Raw genomic sequence first — 23,878 nt, 5'->3', positions numbered from 1 at the left:
TTAAGAGGATTAAACAGGATTAAATCTGTAAACTAATAGATGCACAATAAATATTTACTTCAATATGATGTTTCTTTTAAAGTGTGATGGGTAGAGTGAAATTTAACAATAATTAAGATGTGATCTGACTAATTCCCTTCTCTGGGACACCCTCTTATTCCTTCATTTATATCACCCACAAGTATTAGCATTATCTTTTGTGGGCAGCCAGACATACTATTAATTCATATTATACTTAAAAGTGCCAACTTCCACTAAGCCTTACTTAACTTATTGACATTTTAAGCCTAAAGTGTAAGAAATTAAACCAGATGAAATTTGATAGGAATGTATTGGCTGTTGCTCATCAGCTTTTTTTATTTTCTAGGGTTTTTTTTTTTTTTTTGGTTTGGTTTTAATAGACTTTATTTTTCAGAGCAATTTTAGGTTCACAGCAATATTCAGCAGAAGGTACAGAGAGCTCCCATACACCCCTCCCCCCCACATGCACAGCCTGCCCCATTACCGACGCCCTCCACAGAGTGCTACGGTTGTTACACTGTATGAACCTACATTGACTCATCATTATCATCCAAAGTCCATTTTACATTAGGATTCATTCTTGGTGTTGTATATTCTATGGGTTTGGACAAATTTTTGATGAATGACGTATATCTGTATCCACCATTTATAGTATCATACATAGTTACCCTGTCCTAAAAATCCTCTGTGCACCATCTATTCAACATTCCCTCCCTCCCCTAGCAACCACGGATCTTTTTACTGTCTCTATAGTTTTGCCTTTTCCAGAATGTCAAATAGTTGTAATGATGTAGTACGTGACTTTCAGATCGGCTTCTTTCACTTAGTAATATTCAGTTAGGGTTCCTCCACGTCTTTTCATGGCTTGATAGCTCCATTTCTTTTTAGTGTTGAATAATATTCTATTGTCTGGATGTACCACAGTCTATTTATCCACTTATCTACAGAGGGACATCTTGGTTGTTTTAAAGTTTTGGCGATTATGAATAAAGCTGCTATTAACATCTGTGTGCAGGTTTTTGTGTAGACATAACTTTTCAACTCCTTTGGGTAAATACAAAGGAGCATGATTGCTGGATCTATGGTAAGAGTATGCTTAGTTTTGTAAGAAACTGCCAAACGGTCTTCTAAAGTGGCTGTACCGTTTTGCACTTCCACCAACAATGAGAGTTCCTGTTGCTCCACATCCCTGGCAGCATTTGGTGCTGTCAGTGTTCTGGAATTTGATCATTCTAATAGGTGTGTAATGCTACACATTAGCTTTTAGCAAGATCTCAGGCTTTTGAATCATGATCCAATGTTAAATATCAGCTGCCTCTTCAAGAGTTGTGCATTCTACAGATTTGATAGGTACGTGATTACTGGAAAGATCATAGACATTGGAGACTGCCAGACCTCAGGTGTGTACCTTACCTCTGCTGTACTGCCACAAAGGAGTTAGTTAACTTCTCTGAGCCTCAGTTTCCTCTTTTGTAAAATGGAAGTAATAAATGAGTAATAACAGTACTTACTTTAATGAGTTATAGGAATAAATTGTGTGCCTTCTCTAGTTTTATTCAAGTGATTAATAATAAAAACATTTGACCACAATAGGACTTAGGGCTGAAACTTGTACCACACCACTGCTGGCCTTTCTCCAGTAAGGCCACTGTTCTTTGGGCACATATATCTGCCTCATCATCCAGCCCACACAGTTTCATCTTTCAGGTATATCTGGACAGGCTTTGTCAAATGCCTTACTAAAATCAAATACTCAGTAAGGTAGATTTCTTTGGACTATCTGTGTACATTTTTCCTCCTTCCATCTCATCTCAGACTCTGAGTGCATAGGTACTATTTTAAAATTCTCTCTTAATTAGTTCCTCCTTGTTCTTCTAAAGGCTATATAGCGGTCTCTGGTTTCTAGGCTACTACATTTCCTGAGTAGATCATCCCCAGATGAAGTAATTTGAGTTTCCCCGGCTTCTTTTAGAAGGATCCATTGTAGAAAATGAAACACATGTTAGCCGAGACAGATCTCTCATTTTATTTGAGGCTTATGTGTGTGCACACAAGCATGTGTATCTCATGGTGCAACAGGACTTGAATTACAGCTTTGGAACTCTTTGCTCTTATCTATCTATTCAGTATCTCTGCCATCAAATCAGAGCTGAGATTACTCATCACTTTTGCTGTCATCACAGACAATTAGGATTCAGTAGAAGGAGACAGCCTGAAATTTAATTCTAACCAGCAGCTCAATCCAAACTCCCAAAATCTGGCTGGGATGGGGTGGTAATGTGTTTTGACAATCCAGTTAGTGAAGGAAGAAGCGCCCCCAAGAAATCATAACAAAGAGTCTTAAGCAAGACTCCTTTTGTTGACAACTTTATCCAAGAAACCACCTTCCCTGGAGACTTTTCTAAACTTTAGACTAATCCTCTCCTTGCCACAGAAGTCCTTTTGTTGCGGGAAATTGTAAGTGACCACAGGAGTGACAGGCCTCTGTAAGCACCAGCTCTGTCTCCAAAGTCTTTCAATTGTTGTGTCCCGTCTGTCCTGTTCTCCTTCTGGCCCAGGGATCATTCTATCAAATAACGAAATGAATGAAATTATTCAGAAGTTCTCTTCTCAGATGATTTCAATCTATGTCTAATTTTTGAGCCAATCACTGTTAAATTCTAGGCAAATGACAACAGCAATAACCTTTCATTGCTTTTTCCTCAAGTATTATGCACTGTTGCCTTGAACATCATATTTAAAATATTCCACATCACAGGTGATGGTATAAAATCCTTGGTCCAGTGTGGAGTTAGATTTGAAGCTTCTTAGTAAGTGGAAGCAAATTAAAACGGAAACAGCAATACAGTAGCCCTGGAAGTGAATGAAGAATAAAAAAATCAGAATCATGAATAACAGATTGAGTAAGGAAACCTGTTAAATATTATTGCAAAGTTATTGATGGAATTATATATAAATATAGATGGATAGATAGATAGAAAAGGTGATAATAAATTTGAACAGAGGCAGCATCTTACCCCCGGTAATCAAAATCTATCTCCAAATGTACAAACTATCGTTATACCTCACCACACCCTAACTATTCAAAACACACCAAGCTTTGAAATAATATGTGTAAAGTGCCTGGCACATGGTATATACCCAGTAAATTTTAGTTCCATTTCTCTATTGTAGACATTAGCATACAGTTTTTCCATACCTGAAACTGACATTTTGAGGATCTTTTAAGAGTCTTAATTTTCAGGCATTGCTGCTAGTTATAAGTCCTAATATCCCAATTTACATTTTGAATCTCCTGAAAAGTGAATATTTTAACATAAATTCAATTTAGTGGAAAAGATTTACAGGCCCCAAGTGTCCATGTGATTACCACTTTTAGTCCCTAACTCCAGCACTCCCAGATTTTGCTGATCCCAAGCCGTTTATTAAACAGTTTAATTGCTCCAGCTTCTCCCTGTTGTGGTTCATCTCCTGTGGGTTTTATCTCCTTACATTAGTACCAAGGGCCCAGGGACATCGGGAGATTACTCCAGTGCACATTCCACCTGCCCCCTCCCTTCCTCAATGGCTGGCACAGACGCCAAGTTTGTCACGCTGCTTTTAATTGATTTTCTATTGTGACCAATTTACATCTACAGGTAAATGAATGATTCTTTGCAGAAACTGACTGTAGTTCAGAGAGGCAGGGTAAGCTCCCTACCTTCTGGCAGGTTAGTAAAACAAAATAACAATAGAAATAATTGTTATTTCTTATGGGGCACCACCATATGAGACCATTTCCATCAACGTCTTTGATAATTTTATGAAGGGCAAATCCTAAAGTATACCCTATTCTCATAACTGGTGGGCTTAAAATGGCATAATTACACAGTAAAATTTCTGCTCTAGAAAATATTTTACTTGGGAAATACCATGTTATTATTGTATTGCCTATTGTAATTCCTATTTTATATCGTCAAAATATAAACTTCAGTATTTCATAAAATGCTCTGACGAAGAGCTGTAATTCTAAACTTCCCTGATCTTTCCAAATTTCTAAATACAATGATCTTAGAAGATCCAAAAGGCAGACATTCTTGATGCGTATATGCCTTTAACAGAGAAACTGGCAAAGAGCTGAATCCTGCCATGTGAATGACATTGGGGCAGGGGTGGTGCAGGGAGTATGCCAGTCATTACCATCTAGGCCCCAAAAGTTCTGCTAGGAAGCACAGCAAGCTGTGGTTGCCAGAGGCATGGCCAAGTCATAGGTTAATGACTGTGGTCTGGGATATAGCCAGGGTCACTTACAGGGCTGGCTGGCTGGCTGTGTGCATGGGTCTCACCTTGATTCCTCTATCTAGATTGCTGTCCCCTCTACCCACCATGGAAGGCCCAGGATGAGTGCTCTTGTAAGGTCTAGGGATGTCTATACTATGGTGGCTTTTGGAGTTGTCCCACCTGGCTTCCTGTGCCTACCAGCAGAACTCTTTAGGATGTGGTAGCTTTGGGGAAATCCTCTACAGCGCCCCTTCCTCTTCAAGATTACCTTGGAAGGCTGGGTTGCCCTGGGCTGATGGAGGAGACTCCTGAGAGCAGCTGAGTCTGTGACATTTGAGGATGGCTCCTCCCTCCCTATCAGGTCCTCATGGTTCCCAGAGCTCAACCTGGAGAGGACTCCCTGTAACCAATGGTGCAAAAAGGTGTAGCCTAAGAAGCCTGTAGCAGTGATGACTGGACACTCACAGGCCTCCGAAACCACCTCCTGGGTGGGGCTGGACTCTGAACCAGGTCTGCTCTGGCACCTGGGGGCAGGCTAGGTGGTAAATTGCAGCACTATGGTGACCAACCATCCTGGTTTACCCGGGACTGTGTCAATTTTGGCACCGAACATCCCACATCCCGGGACACCCCTTGGTCTCGAGCAAATGGGACAGTTGGTCACCCTGACCGCTGATTCTGTCCTATCAGCTGACAGCGAGAACTACGTAGTTAAGGGAATTTAACATGCCAGTGGAGTCCTGTATTCCAGTGTGTCAGCTCAAGGCCCTACAGTGACGTGTAAGGGGTGTCTCAGGAGTCTTACCAGTCCCCTGGCAGCGGGAGCTGACGCACACTGCCATCCTCCTTTCACAGCCTGTGAGGCCTAGGTCTCTGTGCCCAGAGTGGGAATGAAGAGCCAGGCACAGAACAGAGGTGCTCTGAACCCATGAACCAGGTCTTCACTGGACAGTGGTTGACTTTCAGTTCCATCCATAAGGAGCCACACAGCTGGAACCACTTACCTGGAACATCTTGGTGCTCTCGCCCTTTCTTTTCACCAGCATTTGCTAAACCCGGCTAGGTGGTAACCTTTCCGGTAGGAGGCCAAAAGGTCACACATTTCTGGCTTTAGCCTCACTCCTGAAACTGTAAATAAAGACTCCACTGTAGGGAAGAAAAGAGAAAAGCACCAACATATTATTTCCTGGGATTTTTCACGGTGTATTTTTTATGTCTGTTGTAATATTTGTCACCTGAAGAGACATCAAAACGTGAACCAGACTCATACACCAATAATTTATACTGACTCATGGATAACTCACATTACTGAATAGCTGTCAAGTGCCTCCTATTCAAGTCACTTCAATTCAATTCACTTCAATGCATATTTACCAAATGAACACTTGGGTAAGGCACCTTGGTGCTGAAGGTGGTCAAAATAGGAGAAGAACTGGGAGCCACACACACACTAACAACAAGGGCCAAAATCAAGCCAAGGAGTCTGGACACGAGTCCCAGTGATGACAGGCAGTGAGCATGGTGCTGGGCTAGATAATGTTTTGGAAAGTTTCAAATTTCTGTGACATTAGATATATTTGGCAATCCATTTAAATAGACTCTACGGTGCAACTTTTGTAGATTAAAAAATGTTTTTGAAATATATGTATATTACCTATGCCCTCAGACTCATGTATTTGGTTAGCTCAGAATGCTGACAGTTTGCATTTTTATAAATGCCTGTGTTTGTTAAATGTGGGTTGTCCCTGGGTGCTTTACTATGCTAAACGTATGGGCCACGTTCTCTAAAAGTTAACATTTTAAGGGGCTCATCTGCAAAATGGGGATAAGAAAACTTGCGGGCAGATTGCTCTCAGCTTAGAGAAGATAATACGTGCCAAACGTCTTGGGTTGCTCTAATACACCATGTATCTTTAATAACCAGCAGCCATTGTTACAAGCATTAGCACAGATACCATCTGAGAAAAACATCGGGGGCAACAGCCACATTGTTACCAAAGCACATCCACAAAACCTGCTCAAGACATCCTTCCACTTGGGCACTGCTTTTCCAAGGCTCACAAGCTGCACAAACTGGGTTGCTCTGAATACCACACAGTTTCACAAAAAAAGAGAAGCTCTAGCTTTGGTGCACCGAAAGCATAAAATGCCGTAATAATATTGTTTGCTGGAAGCTATTCACACCCAAAGGGAAGAAATAAACCTGCAATGCTTACTCTGTCTTGGCTACCTTGGGTAAGCTGTGGCCCTGACTCCTTTGGTTTGGAGTTACATATTTGCTAGACTGGAAAGGCGAGACCTCAAGTCTTGTTGATATGCATAATGTATTTTCCCAGGTACATTATAACGCGCAATTTTGTAGTCTACTTTCTTTTATCTCGGGTCATAGTGTAAACAGTCAAACAGTTCAAATAAACAGTGCATATTAAACTTTAGAGATTACTCTCAAATCGACTCAAGTCCAAACCATTTTGGGAACGTCCCTCAGGGAGAAGTGTCCTCTTACCTTGGGGACAGTGGCATGAAGATGTCCCTCAAAAGCAATAGCTCAACAGCAATGAGGGAGGCGGGGCAGGGAGGCGGAGAGAGAGAGGGAGAGAGCAAAAAAGAGAGAGGGAGAGAGAGAAAGAGACAAAGACAGAAAGAGGGAGAGAGAGAGAGAGGAAGAAAAAGAGAGATGGGGGGGTGGGAGGATGTGAGAGAGAGAGAGAGAGAGAGAAACATGTGGCAGAACAGTGCTGGGAAAGCAACCAGTTAATCAAAGGGATTTCAATTTGGCCATGGACTGCCCGACTCTCCTTCCCAACTCACAGAAAAAGAAAAAGAAAACAAGAGGAGAAAAAAAAAAAAAAGAAAGAAGGAAAAAAGCAGCCGAGTGGTTCTCCTGCAGCAATCTCACAAATGCAAAACCCTCCATTTGCTGACTCCTCATTAGCTTTCTGAATCTGACAGCATAATTATTGCAGCTGCTTTGCGCTTAGAATAAATAAATACAAAAGTGGGTGTTTAAAAACTTTTTGAGAAGGGAAATTCAGTCATCTAGACAGTCAGTAGGACAAGTTTATTTAAAACTTTGAGATTCTTATGTATTTAGATCATTTCGGAATGAGATAATGAGATAGTTGTCTTTCAGTCTAATTGAGTTCCTAAGCTCCTGGCTGTTGGCTGTCACCGCTTTCAAACTTTGCTTTAACTTTCCTTCCTTTAGAAATCTGATCCTGGTGTCTCCATTTACTCTTCCTGGGCTGATAACCTGGTGAAGTCTCAGTGCACTGGAGTGCAGAAAGTGACTTAATGGGATTGAGGAGCTAAATAACCTTTCACAGGAAACAAGATAATCAAATCTCTTCTACTTGCCTGTAATGGCTGAAAGAGAAAGCACAAGTTGAAAAGAAAGCTTGGAAATTAAACCATCATTTCAAAATGTCTTGTAATTTTCCTTGTCACGTGGTTTTCGCGCTACTCTTGCACATCATCAATCCATCAGCTGGAGTTGCTTAGTGCATTTAATTATTCATAGTGCACACAGCCTCCGTGACTGAGCGGTAATTTTAGCTCATGTGTATGTATATAGGCTTCATATCTTCAAAGCCCAAAGGATCACACAGTACTTTAAATTGAAGTTGCTAACTAACATGGAGTGCACTTAAAACTCTGACTAGGGGCACAGCACACATGCATTTCCGATTAAAGCAGATGATCTTTCCGTTTAAAATTAATTAGTGCCTATTTATCTTTTCCTCTCCCTCCCTCCTCTCATTCTCCCAGGACGGCATTTATGTGAACCCTTGAAATCAGTGAGTTAAAAGCTTTATAAAATAAACATTCTGTCAATCTGGGGTGCAGGAAACTAGTGTTAACCCATTGTGCAGATTGAGAAATTGAGGTTTATGAGGGCCAATAATGCATGTGACGCTGGGGGAAAAAAGAAGAAAACTCAAGTTTTTTAACTCTCAATCCAGAGCTTGAAGTCCCTGTACCATTTGTCTTACTTTATTCCTTTAAACAATAAAGGCAATATAACATCAACATGAAAGAAAACTTTGAAAAAAAGGAAAAAAATTACCCACAATTCCCCTCAACTAGAAGAGCATTTTTATTTTTTGTACTCTACCTTCCAGTTTTGTTGCTATGCATAATACATTTTCACAGGTGCATTATAATATGCAATTTTGTATCCTACTTTCTTTTAGCTTGTGTCATAACGCAAACATTTCCATACTACCCCACACTCCTGTGAATTATCATTTTAAATGGTCATAGTACTATATGCTGAGTCAATATAACAATATTTATCCAATCAGTTCTCTTGTGTTGAATATTTAGAGTTTCTTTTATCTTTTAGAATTTAAAAAAATTATAGACAACACCGCAATGAACATTTTTATGCATCTAGGGTTTGTTTTGTTTTTTTTTCTTTTCTGTTCAATTGTTCCTTTGGATAATTTCCAGGAACCAAAGTATAGGGATGAATGTTGTTAGCATTTTTATAGCTCCTGATAGGTATGGCAAAATGCTTTGCAAAGGTTGCCCCAACTTACACCACCATCTGCAGAGAATCATTTTACCACAATCTTTCCAGCACTGGGAGTTAAGAGTCATTAAGTTGAGGGGAAAAAATAACTACTTTAACAGTTATTTGTATTTATTTAATCACTAGTTAGACTGCCTATTTATCCCATGTGTTGGTATGTTTTTTTCATTTCCTTTGTGTAAATTGCTATTTTGTGCCTTTACCCAATTTTCCATTGGATCCTGATATTTTTCTTACAAAATTGAATAAGTAATAGTAAGGAAAAAATAATAACCAGCACTGATTAAGAAATCTTAAAACCCAAGGGTGACTGTGTTACAAAAAAATAAAAAATAAAAAGAAAGAACAAACTAAAACCAGATGACATTAAGGATTAAGGAAGAGGTCAGGGGCTTGAGTCTTTATTCAACATAAAATTGAGCCCTCTTAATTGTGAGATATTGAACATGTTACCTGGGAACATGTGACATCTTTCCTGGGAAGGCTTTAAAATAAACATAGAGCACGATGAGAGAATGGAAAGGTCGCAGGGCTGGGAGTCAAGATCTTGGTTTTAATCCTGGTTGTGTTACAGTACTAAATTTCCATGTGATCTTTAGCAAGCAGTGATGAGAAGTGGAATACAGTGGCTTGGGAGTCTGACTTACAGTCAAATTTTGCCTCTCCCACTTACTAGCTGTATGACTTTGAGCAATTAGCCTCTCTCAGTCCCAGTTTTCTAATATGTAATATGAGGATAATAACTCCAGATTTGACAGTTAGTATCTAGATTGAATGAGAATTTATGTAAAACACATAGACACCCAATAAATGGCAGCCACTATTCTTCTTCTCTGGGGGTTAGGGACTCATCTATATAACGAAGACATGGAATAATGAGTCCCAAGATCCTTTTCTTGTCAAAGGGTCTCTAACTCTTTCCTGAAGCATTTATCTTTATTTGGAGATTCTTTCAGTATAGGATGCTAACAAATTTAACCAACTTAAGGGCTTGGTAGAGCTGAGGGACTTGGTTTACCCAGACTTTTCCTACCAATGTAACTCTACGCAACACCTTAAGCCATGTCTCAACCCAACATCTTGTATTCTAATGCGTTAGAGTGGGTTTAGGACAGCACTGAGTAGAAGGTGAAGACGTGTGTTATGGAGGACACTTCCTAACTTGCTTCTTAAGTACTGATTAATGGAGGATTTAAAAGGTAGAGTGGTCTGAGTTAGGTTAGAAACTCCTAGAAGCAGAATAGGATTGAGAGACCTGGCTCAGAATCTCCCTTCCCTCTTCCCTATGAAACCCAGCCTCCGAAACCTGGCCTGTGGCATGACAATATATTCTGGTTAAACTTTGAATAGACTAGACAATAAAAGCAATAAACAGAGTAGATTTGAAATCATCAGCACACAAAGAGCTAAACTAAGCTTTGCTGGTACGTGTTAAAGAATGTTTAAATTGTTGCAAGAAGGCATACAATGATGAGGAGTAAAACCTAGGATGGAATATGAGTAAGGATTGTACTATTATTAAAGAGAAGATACCTTCGGATAATATTAGATGGCATTCAGAGGAGGATGACATTCCTCTCCCTGGATATCCTTCCTCCCCAACCATCCAGACCCCATCATCTTTCAAGACCCACTCACAAAGCCATCCTGGACCCCTACAGCTGGACTTTAATCTCACCTCCTTTGAACTGCCAGAGCACTTCACACTTGGTCTACTGCCGTTTATATACTTGTTTCATTTCCTTAAGGACTGTAAGCTCTTTGAGGACAGAGTCCATAATTAATTCATTTTTGTATCCCTCAATCTCATATCTAATAGACCCTCAGTAAATCTTCCATGAATGAACTGGAAAATAACTCTCCCAGTATGTTAGAAACCTGAGTCTAGGGTGGGTCCATAGTCTCAGAGATAAGCAAAATAATTGGAATAGGTTCAGAATAGAATAATGAAGCAAAATAGTTAAAAAAGGTAAAACAAACAATCTATATTGGGTATGTTTGGTGGAGGTCAAAGGAAGTCAGCCTAGAGAAGTGAGCTTTAGAAAGTGATGTCAAGGGATCTTCAAATATATTAAAGAGATATTATTAAAAGAAGGCCTGAACTTCTTCTATTGGAGCAAAAGAAAAAATTACTCAGATTTTAATGGAGCAATATGAATAAGGCCTGCTGAATAACTACCAGAGTATAGATATTAGGGTGATGTGATGAAGGGTAGAGGTAAGTACCATGCCTTCTTCCATCCCTATAGGTACCAAAGTATATGATGACAAGAAGGACTCTGGTAAATTATTTTTACAAAATTACAAAATCAATTGCAAGCTTTTAAGTTGCAGGGTTTTTTTTCTTTTGTTTTTTGTTTTAAGATGCTGAAACCTGTTTTAAAGGAGAAGGGGGATTTAGACCAGGAAGGAATGGGAGAGACTCACGTCTGGGATTTAGAAAGCAAAATGGGACCAACCCACAGAGAGAGACAGCCTTTGATGTCCTGACGATCAAGGACCATGGCTTAAGGACCAGACTCTTAAATCACGTGGCATTTACTGCCCGAGATAAAAAATACTTTTGGGGATCAGTGTCTGTGGCTCAAAATGGCTAGGTTCCAAAATCAGTCTTAACTTTCCAAGGATAACATTTGGAAGGCTCCTTGCTAGAACGGAGTGGAGCCAGTTTCTAGAAGGGGCAGCTTAATGATTTTCTACTCCCCTCACTCTCAAGTCGTTAAGCAGCGTTCCTTTCCCAGAGCCCAAGTTCATGCTGAGGGCAAAGGGAACTAAAGGAAGGAGCTGAACCTGCAGCTAAGATTAGAGAGTTGCCAAGGGCCTAATTTTAGGTCCTAGCTGCCCCAGCTGATGTCCTGCACTGCTGGCTCAGCCGTGAGGCCACAAGTGTGGCCGTAAGCCGATGACTTGAGTGGGTAGAGTGTCTCCCAGGCCATCTGCAAAAGCAATTAGCTTGCTGTTGGGTGTGTTTTGAGAGAGACTACCAATTATTTCTCCTTCAACTAATGTTTCTTCAGGTGTTCAAGAGTCAGTAAGGGAAAATGTCAGCGCTTGGCAGAAATTCCCACATGCTTGCCATTCTAGTATTCATGCTTCTCCACTTAAGAATGTGCTCCGAAAGGGAACTAAGCCCAGAATTCCTGGATTTTCGTGGCAAGTGACCCCCCCTCCGATTTCCTCTGGCCATAAGCTTACTGCCACAAACTAGGGACAGTGTTGTTTGGGATCTCTCGGCTTCGTGAAAACAGACATGGATGGATGAGAGCAACCCTTGCATTTTGTGGGGAATTTCTGTGCCCTGCTTCCATTGGGATTTAGGCTGTCTTTCCACTCTTCACGCGGTTCCCAGCCTCAGGTTTCATGCTTAAATTGTCTTCGTCAGAGGGCAGACAATAAGAGCTGGCATCTCCCAGATCAAAGGGGAAACAATATATTTTAAAGTGACAACTTTGTTATCCTGCAACCGGAATAAAACCAGAATAATAAAATAATACAAATATTACCCCATAAGTGATTCCATACTGCCACCAGAGAGCAAAATTTCTTGCATAATTATGGCAGGGAAACTCTCTTTACACACCACTCACAAGAGCATGTCTTATTTTTGCACAGTTCTTATGCCTGGGGCAGCCCACCCCTTGGATGGAGACTCTGTGTCCCTGAGGGTCGGGAACTGTGATAACCGGCCGGTTCTTCCTGTCTGCAAAGGAGGCTCTTAATAAAGGCTCATTGCCATGGACAATGAGAAAGTAGGCTGGCACTGCCCGGCCAAGGGAGTGCACCCTTAGAAGACATGCCCTTGGTGAGGGCCACTGTTCTCAAGGTGCACAAACTGGCCCCAGTGGCTGCTCTCTCTTACTCCATTTTTCTTTCCAATTTTCCTGGTACCTTTGCTTTCCCTGTCTTCTTGTCCACGTCCTATCTGTCGATCTGTCTCTAAACCTATTTCTGCACCCCCCCCCACATGCACACGCACACACACACACACACACCCCCCGATCTGCCCCCCTTCCCCTGTCTGTTGGCGCTGGCCCTTTCATCTTCTCCCTCGGGGATTCGAGATGTCGCTGCAGGAAGTGCTTGTCGGCCGAGGCAACAGCAGCAGAGCCCTGTGGCTTTGACAAACCTCATTTAATTGGGAGGAAGCCAGGAGAATTTGAAAGAACTGAAACATCCACGAAACTCCTTTTATCAGGCATAATTTAAACTCTGCATGGAAAAACCCCTATATGTATAAAGAAAAGTCAACTTCCCTCCTGCCGTGAGCACTCCTTGTCTCCCCGCCAGCACAGGCAGGCTCCTGCAAGATTCCATCTTTTCATTTTTCTAAAAGTGTCAAAGTAGATTTGGGCTCTGTGGCTGGGTGAACAGAGAAGGCATACAGATTGGTCCCTCTCCTGCACCTGCATGTGCACGCACACACGTGCACGCACACACGTGCACACACACACACAACAGAGTCCCTCTGTTGGTGGCTTTACTTCAGATGACCAGGATGAATCAAAACCCAGGTTTCTAACAACACATCAGTTTGCACAGTGATTTTCTCCTAATTACTCTTCATCAAGGAAAAGCTGGTGCCCAGAAAACTTTGAAGATTCCCAGTGGTTCTCAGTACACAGAATAATAAATCCTGGAGGAGGGCCCATGGGAGAAGTTTCTTTAAATGGAGAGAGGGAGCGTGAATGTGTGTGTGTACACCCCCAGTGTGTATACTTGCGTGAAGTGGTAGCTGGAAGCCCCAAGCCCAAGAGGAGAAAGCTAAGAAGGGGGGATCTAGGGGTTCAGACTGGGAAGAGGGGATTGAGATGGGAGTGGGGGAGCAGATGGGGATAAAGCTCGGGGTGAGGTACCAGGAAGGGAGTAAGAATTGTAGGTCTGGTGGAATGTCCTTTATTCTACCCATATGCCAAGCCACGTCCCTCCCCTCCTTCCAAATTCTACTCCAGAGTCACCTCCAGTCTCATCCATCTTACTTGAGTTATTCTAGTTCCTCCAAAGAATTGCCTTTAGCGCACACATATTCTCTGAACATCTGCAGCTGATTATGCACAGACTTTAGCTGTTTAGATATGATTTGTGCTAATATGTGTATGAGGGTGTCCTGTTTCCTCTTCCTCACTCTCTTTTCCTCCCACTTCATAGGATCCTTGAGGTCAAGGACAAGCCTCTTTTTTCCCTCAAATTTTATAGTACTTAATATGTTCTTGACACTTAATGGCAACTTAATAAATACTGATGACCGACTCTTCCTACAGGGTTAAGTAAGACATTAACCCCAGTTGTATGATTATGGTTATTTTTGGAGATACTAAATGACTCACTTTAATAATAAAATACCTCAAGAAATCCCAAACTAAGAGCTTTGGGCTGATGCAGGACAATGTCCCAGTTACAGTGGAGCTGCGTTCGCAAACCCTGGAGACTTTGGCCAGACCACATGCCTAAGCCTACTGAACGGTAGCTCCCCACCCCATGCCCATCCTCGCCCCATCACACCCCCCAGCCCAGTACCCTCCCCCCAGTCTGAGCCCCTAGACCTTCCTTATTAGCTTCCTTCTCTCTGGCTTAGGACCTCTAAAAACTGTTTTCAGTTGAATGCTGGATGTTTTCAAAGAAACTCCACCTAAGGATAGTCCCCCGCAAACAGCCGGGGCCATGACTGCACTGCCCACAACTTCTGCACAGCCTTTCCTGGCCACGTTCTGAGAAACATGAGGAGCACTCCAGCCACATGATCTCTCAGCAGTTTTCAGATTTGGAGGATGACTTCAGGCCCAGGCAGCAAAGCTGATTTCAGGGTAACTTGTGCTTCCCGCGGGCATCCAGCCTGGGAGGACGCTCCCCTCTCCCCATGCCCCACCCCGTACTTCCTTGGGCAGCATCAGATTACCAATCAAGACAGGCCCGGCTCTCCTCTCCTGATATATCCATGTCACCTATCATCTTACTCTACGGAAAGAGAAAAGGGGGTTGTTAGAAACTTTGCTTTTGCTTCTCCTGGCAGATGCTAGTGAAAGCAAACTCAGAGGCAACTTTCATCTCATCCAATTTCTAAGAGTAAGTGAGTACATGGGAAATGTTTGGATCATTACAAGGAGGTCTGTGTCATCTCAACCCTCAACTTTTGAGTTTTAGAAAATGGCAAAAAAAACTCAGGCAAGATTTGAACCCATCTTGCTTCTCCCAGCTCTAAGCTCACTTCTGGTTGCAAATTCTATAATTCTCCAGTGCACTGAGAAAATACTTAGACACTGAGACTTATATGTGTACATGTACACACCACACACACACACACACACACACACACTCCCTTGCTCACCATCAGGAAGTTGGTGCAGTTGAGCAGGCAGGGCCCTGAAATAATTGTGAACCAGTGCTTCCTGGGCAGAGACACGGTCTCTTGGAAAGCCTTTCAGCATTTGGGAGGCCAGGTCTTCAGCTTCCGGAGCGCTGCCTAACCTGGAAAAGTGAGAGAGAAAAAGAGTTTCTCCAGAGGCCTCACTTCTGAAAAATCAAGGGGGAAAGAAGAAAAGTAAAGAAAAGGAGATGGCTAGAAGAGTTTCAAATAGAATTTTCCTGGGACTAGTAAAGTTGTTGGCATGTTGAAACTCTTACCTGTCCTGTTACTAAGATGAAGGGAAATTTTCAGCATTGCCACCATTCAGCCCCCACCCCCGCCCCCTCCACTGTGGCTCTGGGTACCAGGTGTACATAAAGGACCTGGAATTGTAATAATAGAAACAGAAATATATAATTAAGGATTCTTCTTTGAGGGACACAGCGGCCTCTAGCAAGCAGAAAAGCCCAGATGGAAATATGTTCCAAGGGTGGCAAGCACAGAATCCTGGGAGGGGAAGAGGGAAAGAGGAGACTCTGGAGGGTGAAACTTGGGTGGAAAAAACCCTTATTTACAGTGTTTCTGAAGCTCAGCTCCCAGGGTTTGTCTCTAAGAAGCTCTATTGGTTTCCCCTGAGATAGAGCATAGGCAAGAAAGATAATTAAATACCCAAATTACAGTAAGGACAAATCCTCAAGTTGACCTTATGTTGAATTATAAATTTGGAGTTGAGCAAATCCATTAGCTGAGCAACTACTATGTAGGCGGTTGGATCTGGGAGATGCAGGGAAGCTGTCTTCTGGCAGCTTAATCTCGCAGAGGAGTCAGACACTAATCGAATGGTCATACAGATGCATAAGCACAACTGGGAAGAAAAAGGTCCAGACTTGGGAGGTGGTCAGGGAGAACTTTCCTGAGGAAGCAGCATTTGAGCTGAGAGCTGAAGACCTGGGGCAGGGGAGGGGCAGGCGTTGCAGACCCCCAGGGTGGGAGGGAGAAGAGTGATTTTAAAGAAAGGAAGAAAGGCCAGTTTGCTGGCCTGGGACAAAGAGGAGAGGGGCCTGATATGAAGCCAGGGAGGGTGGCAAGGGGCTGACCCTGCAGGCCCTGTGGGTCTTCCATGCTTCCTATTTACTTACAGTGGCTGAAAGTCTTTGCTAATCTAGTGCCAATCATTTAAGTACACCCATCTCTAGAGCCCACAGATAGGTTTACAAGTGGAAAGCACAAGACAGAAAACTGTGCTGATCCCGAGAGACAGTTAACTGCCGGACTGATGCCTGACATTCAGAATTCAGTTGCCTGGCCATGCAACTCCCCAATTAAGCAAAAACAGGTGGGCTTCCTTAATGTTGAATGTACATACCAACCTGAAGCGACAAACAGATACCCTTTCCCTCCCCAGGTGCCATGATGCAGTGATGCAGGAAGCCCTGGCCCAGAGTTGGAATTTGCCTAATTTTTGCATAAGCTTTGCATAAAAAACTTTCAGGTATCTGATTCCCATGACATAAAACTGTTTCTGCAAACAGATAACTAACTCTACCCTCAAACTCAAGAGTAAATGCTTCACAGACTTAAGATAGAGAAGAAATCTGCAAATCCCCGGTCCTTGCAAATTTCCAGGCCAGCTGGAAGAGGAGGGAACCAGGGGTGGAGGCCTGCTTAGTAGTTTGTGGCCTGAAGTGCTGGCGGTCTTTTCTCCATCTAGGGTGCCCTGCCCAGGCGCAGATTTTCAGGGCCAATGAAATAGGAGTCCAGAGTGCGGAAGCTGGTTCAAATCAGCAGAACCCAGGACCAGTCTGGAAGGAGGCTCAGGGATAATCTCGTGAAAAAGATTTTAGCCAGTCCGTTTTCACTATCGGGTGGTGGAGTGGGACGCGTGCCGAAATTAGGGCCTGAAACCTCTCTGAACTTCCGGGCGTGGGCGGGCGGACAGGTGGTTATGGGGGGGGGGGGAGCGGAGGGGAGGGGAGCGATGCATCCACCTCCACCTCCACACTGCACCGCAGTCAGAGATGTGTTTCCTCTGCACACTCCCACCCAGCTTGCTCATAACAACTGAATTGTTACAGAACTGCTCTGGAGAAGGGGCTTAGGAGCTGCGATCTGATTGGGCAAGGAAGACTAGGGGACTTGTTCCGAACCCGTGTTAGCTCGGGCGTACGTACTGCTTTTATTGAGACTGTATCTAGGTGGGGTGGCGCCGAAGCCAGGAGAGGCTGATGGAGCTTACGGGGCTTGTGGGGACACATAGAAGCAGAGCAGGCCACTTCCGGCGGACGAAAGAAAGAGACGAGGGTAGGAACCGGTCAGTAATACGGCGACTCCTTCTTGAGGACTTTCCTCTTCAACTAACCACCCTTCCCCCGACCCCACCCCACCCCCCGCCCTTCCCACGAGGTTGTGTCAAGGCTTTTAGTGGCGTTGGGACTTATTTCAATCTCATGGCCTCCAAACTGTGACCGCCACCACCTACTTCTTTCTGCTCCTCAGCTGCCAGAGGCGGAGTACACGCATGAAGGCTTTTCCTCGGGTGAGACAATTTCACGTTGGTCTTCCCTGTGTAAACCAAATATGTGCCCTCCTGACTACAAGCCTTTACTAGTAGCATAGTAAAGGCTTATAGCAGGACCACCTGATCCGGACAAGCATCCTAAGAATCTCCACCTTGCTATGATCTCTTATTTGGGAGCTGAGAAAAGAGCCCTAGGGATACAGATGTTGCTTCTTTGGGCACAGATGTTAATTTACCTCCACGTTTGTATAATTCTGCTTCTTTCTGCCATCTATAGTCTTGTTTACTATCCATTGCCTTTATTGGCACATTTCTACAATTTTCCACCTCCTCTAACTCCTACCCGAACAATCCTTCACTGGTTACAACCCCTGCTTCGGAAATGAAAGTTGACATGAAAAGCGAACATCACAAAATTAATTTGCCTACTAGCACATTTCCATATAGGCTAAATGTTAATAGATATTATTTGTTAGGCTTGTGATATTAGCTATGGAACATGCCAGGAGTACCTTGCAAAGTTAAGAGAACCTACCACCCAATTAATGAGAGTCTGTTAACAAAGGCAAAGAATTCTCTGGTGAACCTCTCCTACTAGCAACATTTCCAGAAGTGAGAAGTGTTCCATTGCCAAAATAATACGTTTGTTGTAGAACACTTAGAAAATGCAGAGAGAGAAAACTGAAGCTATCTCATCACTCTGAGATAGCCCTTTTCACTCAAAGATAATCACCATTGCTTTAGTGTTTATTTATTCTTTAGTCCTTTATTTTTATACAGATATATTTTTTGTTTTACAAAAAAATGGGATCATACTCTACATGCTGTTCAACCTACTTTTTGCACTTGACTGTCTTGATCATCTTCCCAGGACTTTGAATAGCCTTCTGGGACATAGTTTTAATGACCGCAGAGCATTTCACTATGTAGCTATACCATAGTCCACATAGCCAAACGCTTATTGAAGTTGTTTCCTTTCTTGTTGGGGTGTAAGGGGCTATTATTAAAATCATGCTGTGACAAATATCCTCAAAGAGAAATCTTTGTGTACTTGTGCAATAATGTCCTTAGTATAAATTCTGGAAATTGAAATTCCCAGGTTGAAGGATACTATACAACATGTTAAATTTTTTGATTATCAGCTAGTTGTCCCAATTTCCATTTCCACCAGCAGTCTGGGAGAGCTCCTGTCTGCGTGTGCAAAGAAAACAAATTCATTCCAGCCAACCTGAATTGCCACGGGCCCCACTGCTCATGAAAGTGGTAAAAAGGATTATAATTGTAAATCAATCCTGAAAGATGTGCTGGGTGCGAGGACATCCACATTTAATTTTAGAAGTCCAGAATAGAAACATGAACAATAAGAAAAAGTCACTCAACATATCTGGAATCTGGTGGCTGTCAGGGGCCTAAGGCAACGGCCTTGATTTTTCTGCACAGCCTGGCTCTGAGTATAAAACTCTCCCACTGCCATTGCTGCCAGCAGGTTGATGGGGGAAGGGCTTTATCTGTTTGCAGCACAAGGCTGGTCACGGTGAGTTCAGCTGGGTTCTTTGTTGTTTTCCCCTAGATCCATAGAAAGAGAAAAAGGGCAGGGATAGAGCGGTCACTTTCTTTTTTCCAATTTTTCAATTTGTTTTTATTTTGAAGTGATTTTAAGTTTACAGAAGAGTTTCAGGAGTAATAGTTATATGTTTCACTAGCTTCCCCTAATGTTAACATTTTAGATAATCATAGTAAAATTATCAAAACTAAGTAGTTAATAGGCACAATATTATTAACTAAACTGCAGACTTTATTCAAATATCAAATACTGGGTTTTTTCGATGGTGACCTTTTTGTTGTTGTTTCAGGAGAGTGGGTACTTTTTTAGTGCTGTCAGTTTAGGATGTGGTAAAGCAGATACCCCCAATAAGAAATATCTCCAACACTAGAGAGAAACAGCATCAGAGAAGCTGTCCTATAATTTCCTAATCAGTCTAACGAGTGAGTGTGCACTTAACTAGGCCCATGTTAATCGCAATCCCATCAAACCCCAGACAAGGCCTCGAGGTGCATTTCCAGTCCACTCACAGCTCCTCTGCAGAAATATTGTAAAAAAGCCAGTGACAACAAGGCTGCTCTTTATTCATCACACTTGCAACTTGACTCAACTGACAAAGCCACAGAGACCTGGGTACCAGATGAAGCCCAGCCCTACCGCTCACTTAGCCTGATGACTTTGGCCAAGTTACTGAACTTCTTTGAGCTTCAGTTTCCTTCTCTTTGAAATGGGAATGAGATTTGTGAGGCATAAGTGAAATAACACGTGCAGCCCCCTACTAGGCACACAGCAAGCATCCCACCTAACCTTAGTCCCCTTTTAATGACAAGGCCCTTCTCAGAGCCAAGAGTTTTCTCATGTGATAACTTAGGCCAGTGCTGTCTAATAGAACTTTCTGTGCTGATGGAAATATCCTATTTCTGCCCTGTCCCATATGGTAGCCACTACTCACATGTGGCTATTGAGCCCTTCAAATTTGGCTACTGCAACTGAGCAACTAAATTTTTTTTAATTGAAGTATAGTTGATTTACAATATTGTGTTTGTTTCAGGTGTACAGCATAGTGATTCAGTGTTGGGGGTTTTCTTTTGCAGATTATATTCCATTATAGGTTATTACAAGATATTGGATATAATTCCCTGTGCTATACAGTAAATCCTTGGAGTAACTGAATTTCAAATTTAATTTTAAATAATGTAAATTGAAATAGTCACATGTAGTTAGCGGCTATGGTATGAGACAGCACATCTCTAGACATTACTCCTTGCTTTGAGAATCTGAGCAAAGAGAAGCCAGGAGTCTGAGCTAAGGCAGAGGTATTGCTGGGAACGAGGCAGTGGGCCGGGGTGTTGCCTATGGTCAGAAAAGCCAGCGGGATATTCAGCAACTCCATGTCCTGCTCAGCCTAGAAGGAAGGGCTGGCTGGGCGGCTGCAGGCGCTTTCTCCTGCCGTGCGACAGTGACAACAGCGGCAGTGCAAGGTAGTAAGGCGGTCTGCAGGTTTGGAGTTACCGTTTATTTTGGAAGCCAGTGGTGAAATGGAAGAAAGCCACAGGGCAGCATGAAAATCCAAATCCCTCTAGTTAGGGGTTAGGGAGCCTGACTACGCAGGCAAGAGGAAGTTTGCACGTCTTGCATGAAATGATAAAACAGCAGTTCCCTGGAACCTGTCTCCAAAACAACGGGGAGTTTCAGGTGATACAGTGCGTTTGAAAATAAGAGTGCAGCGTGCGGACGCCCTGGGGAGAATCGTCCCTCCCCAAAAAAGATCCTTTGCTAGTCCATAGTTCTGTGTTCCGACCTATTTCACTCTTTGTGCTCTGATATCCACTCTCCGTGGAGGCTTTTTAAAGTACATGAACAGTAAGTATGGGAAAAAAATCAAACAAACGTTGGTTGGGTTAAACCCTACCGCATTTTCAGGGAAGAACAACGTTCAAACGTTCACTGAGGGTCTCCTTCTCTTCTCCCCACCTGCAGGAGGGTGTTTTTCTTTGACATTTGAGCCCCTTTCCCCTGTCTCTGATGTTTTCCTCACTGCCCTGTTTGCCTCCTCACTGAAGCAAAAAGAACAGAGCCTCGGCTAATTACTCTCAGATCAAATAATACTGGTTATTGTAATTGGTCATTGTCCGAAAACACTGAGTTCTTCTTAGCTCTGAGGTTGCCTGGCACGGCTTAGTTAGCTAACTATTCCGGGAATGTCTCTATTATCTGTTTTACTTTGCAAAAGAAACCGGGGACTTGTTGAAAGCTGGTAATAAAAGTCTGCCCTGGTCCGAGCCGAGGCTGCGTAGAGAGGGCCTGGGAAAGCGTGGCCTCCATGAATCACGTTGCCCCCCAACAGCTGCTCAGTGACGTCATTTGGTTTCTCTGTGTCGGAGAATAATAAACCCACTAGGTCTTCTTACAGGCCAACGCTCCCTCGTTCTCAGGGCCTCGGGCAGGGTTGAGGGGCACAAAACAATTTTAATGACCAAACTCACGGGAAGTAAAATGGTTCACAGAGAAAAACTAACAGACTCACAGGTGGCTGCCTGTCCGAGAGGCGTCTTCCTGGGGCTGAGGGCCCCCAGATCGAGGCGCTCAGGGGCTGGGTGTTCACCAGGTTGAGGCCCAGGGAAATGTCCCTTCAACCCTGCTGAGAGATAAGCTTTCCAAGGCGGTACTCACCAGTTGCAGACATTCTGAAGGCTCTGAGGCTTAGGCAGTGGGAACCATTCTGGAAAGCATACACAGCCACGTTAAAAGACAAAAACAACCCTAAAATCCTGTTGTTAAAAATATTATTAAAATTCTAGGGACTTCCCTGCTGGCGCAGTGGTTGAGAATCTGCCTGCCGATGCAGGGGACACGGGTTCGAGCCCTGGTCTGGGAACATCCCACATGCCGCAGAGCAACCAGGCCCGTGAGCCACAACTACTGAGCCTGCGCGTCTGGAGCTTGTGCTCTGCAACAAGAGAGGCCGCGACAGTGAGAGGCCCGTGCACCGCGATGAAGAGTGGCCCCCGCTCGCCGCAACTAGAGAAAGCCCTCGCACAGAAACGAAGACCCAACACACCCAAAAATAAATTAAAAAAAAAAAAAAATTCTAAATGCTCTTCTTGGCTTGGGGTAACAGGGAATTCAGTTATCAGGTAGGCAAACTAAATGAGTTTAAGTTTAAATGGAAGGTCACTATTCTGGGTTGAATTGTGTCCTTCTCCCGAATTCATATGTCAAAGTCCTAGGCCCAAGTACCTCAGAATTTGACCTTATTTGGACACAGGATCGTTGCAGATATAATTAGTTAAGATGAGGTCATTAGGGTGGACCTTAATTTAATATGACCAGAGTCCGAATAAAAAAGGAAATTTTGGACATAGAGACGGACATGTATAGGGGAAGACAAAGATGATGTGAAGAGACAGAAGGAGAAGACAGCCATCTACAAGCCAAGGAGAGAGGCCTGAACAAATCCTTCCCTCAGAGCCCTCAGAAGGAACCAATCCTGCCAACACCTCAAGTTCAGATCTAGCCTCCAGAAGCGTGAGACGATAAATTTCCGTGACTTAAGCCACCCAGTTTCTGGTACTTTGTTACAGCATCCCTAGCAAACTAAAATAATACAGTCACAATATTTAATGTCTGCTGTGTGCAGAACATGTGCCGAGTGCTGGGAGAATACAAAAGTAATCACGAGAAGCTTCCCCACTCTTACAGAGCTTACAATTCATTTGAGAGAACAAAACATGCGTGCCCCGCCCCCCTCCAAGAAAACTCATGTGACAAATGAGGGGGCAAAATCTTAAAAACTCAGAAGTGGTTAAAAAATAACAGGACTAATTTTACATGTCACTTACAGTAAAGGTGGAAGTGAATCCTGGCTCGAATAATCCAAAATGGATGATAATAAGATTTGTAATTTTCTTTGGAGCACTCTTTACAACATTTACATGTGGATACATGTGTTTCTATTTTTTTTTGATATTGACAGTATTTAACCCAAAATAAAACCACTATAAAAGGAGACAATTTCGGGCTTCCCTGGTGGCGCAGTGGTTGAGAATCTGCCTGCCAATGCAGGGGACACGGGTTCGAGCCCTGGTCTGGGAAGATCCCACATGCCGCGGAGCAACTAGGCCCGTGAGCCACAATTACTGAGCCTGCGCGTCTGGAGCCTGTGCTCCGCAACAAGAGAGGCCGCGATGGTGAGAGGCCCGCGCTCCGCGATGAGGAGTGGTCCCCACTTGCCGCAACTAGAGAAAGCCCTCGCACAGAAATGAAGACTCAACACAGTCATAAATAAATAAATAAATAAATAAATAAAAGAACGTGAATTTCTTAAAAAAAAAAAAAAAAGGAGACAATTTCTTATTCATTCAAGAAATACTAATTAAATGCTTACTCTATGTAAGGGTGCTAAAAGGGGCTGCAAGGATGTAAGCTTATGCTGCTTATCAAATCCTTCTATTTCCGACTCCAAATTCAGAAAAGAGTATTTCAACTCTCATATAAAAGGATGTTTTTGCTTTATATTTTCCTTGGGCCTGAAATGTAATTCTCTTGGTATTAAAAGCTCTCTTCTTCCAGCTCCTATAGGAATGGAAAACAGCAAGACTGTTTATCCAACAAAGAATTTAATCATAGTTGGGCAAAAAATGGTTTTGATAATACTGACCT

At 43.0% G+C, this 23,878-nt stretch overlaps 1 protein-coding gene across 1 annotated transcript in view; it reads right to left on the bottom strand.

Annotated features, from left to right (window-relative positions):
- Positions 1–2,023: 2,023 nt before the first annotated feature.
- CDK15 (cyclin dependent kinase 15) overlaps positions 2,024–23,878 on the bottom strand; it is a 116,151-nt gene continuing 94,296 nt past the window's right edge. The window contains exons 14-17 of the mRNA XM_082467205.1: positions 21,890–21,938; positions 15,138–15,277; positions 5,286–5,427; positions 2,024–2,874 (exon numbers count right to left, since the gene is read on the bottom strand). Of these exons, the coding sequence (XP_082323331.1) occupies positions 5,318–5,427; positions 15,138–15,277; positions 21,890–21,938 (299 nt within the window). The 3' untranslated portion in view covers positions 2,024–2,874; positions 5,286–5,317. The remainder of the gene's footprint in view (positions 2,875–5,285; positions 5,428–15,137; positions 15,278–21,889; positions 21,939–23,878) is intronic.

Source organism: Balaenoptera physalus (genome assembly GCF_965194825.1).
Source record: "Balaenoptera physalus genome assembly, chromosome: 6".
Taxonomy (NCBI): Eukaryota; Metazoa; Chordata; class Mammalia; order Artiodactyla; family Balaenopteridae; genus Balaenoptera; species Balaenoptera physalus.
This window is presented reverse-complemented; position numbering and strand designations above follow the sequence as displayed.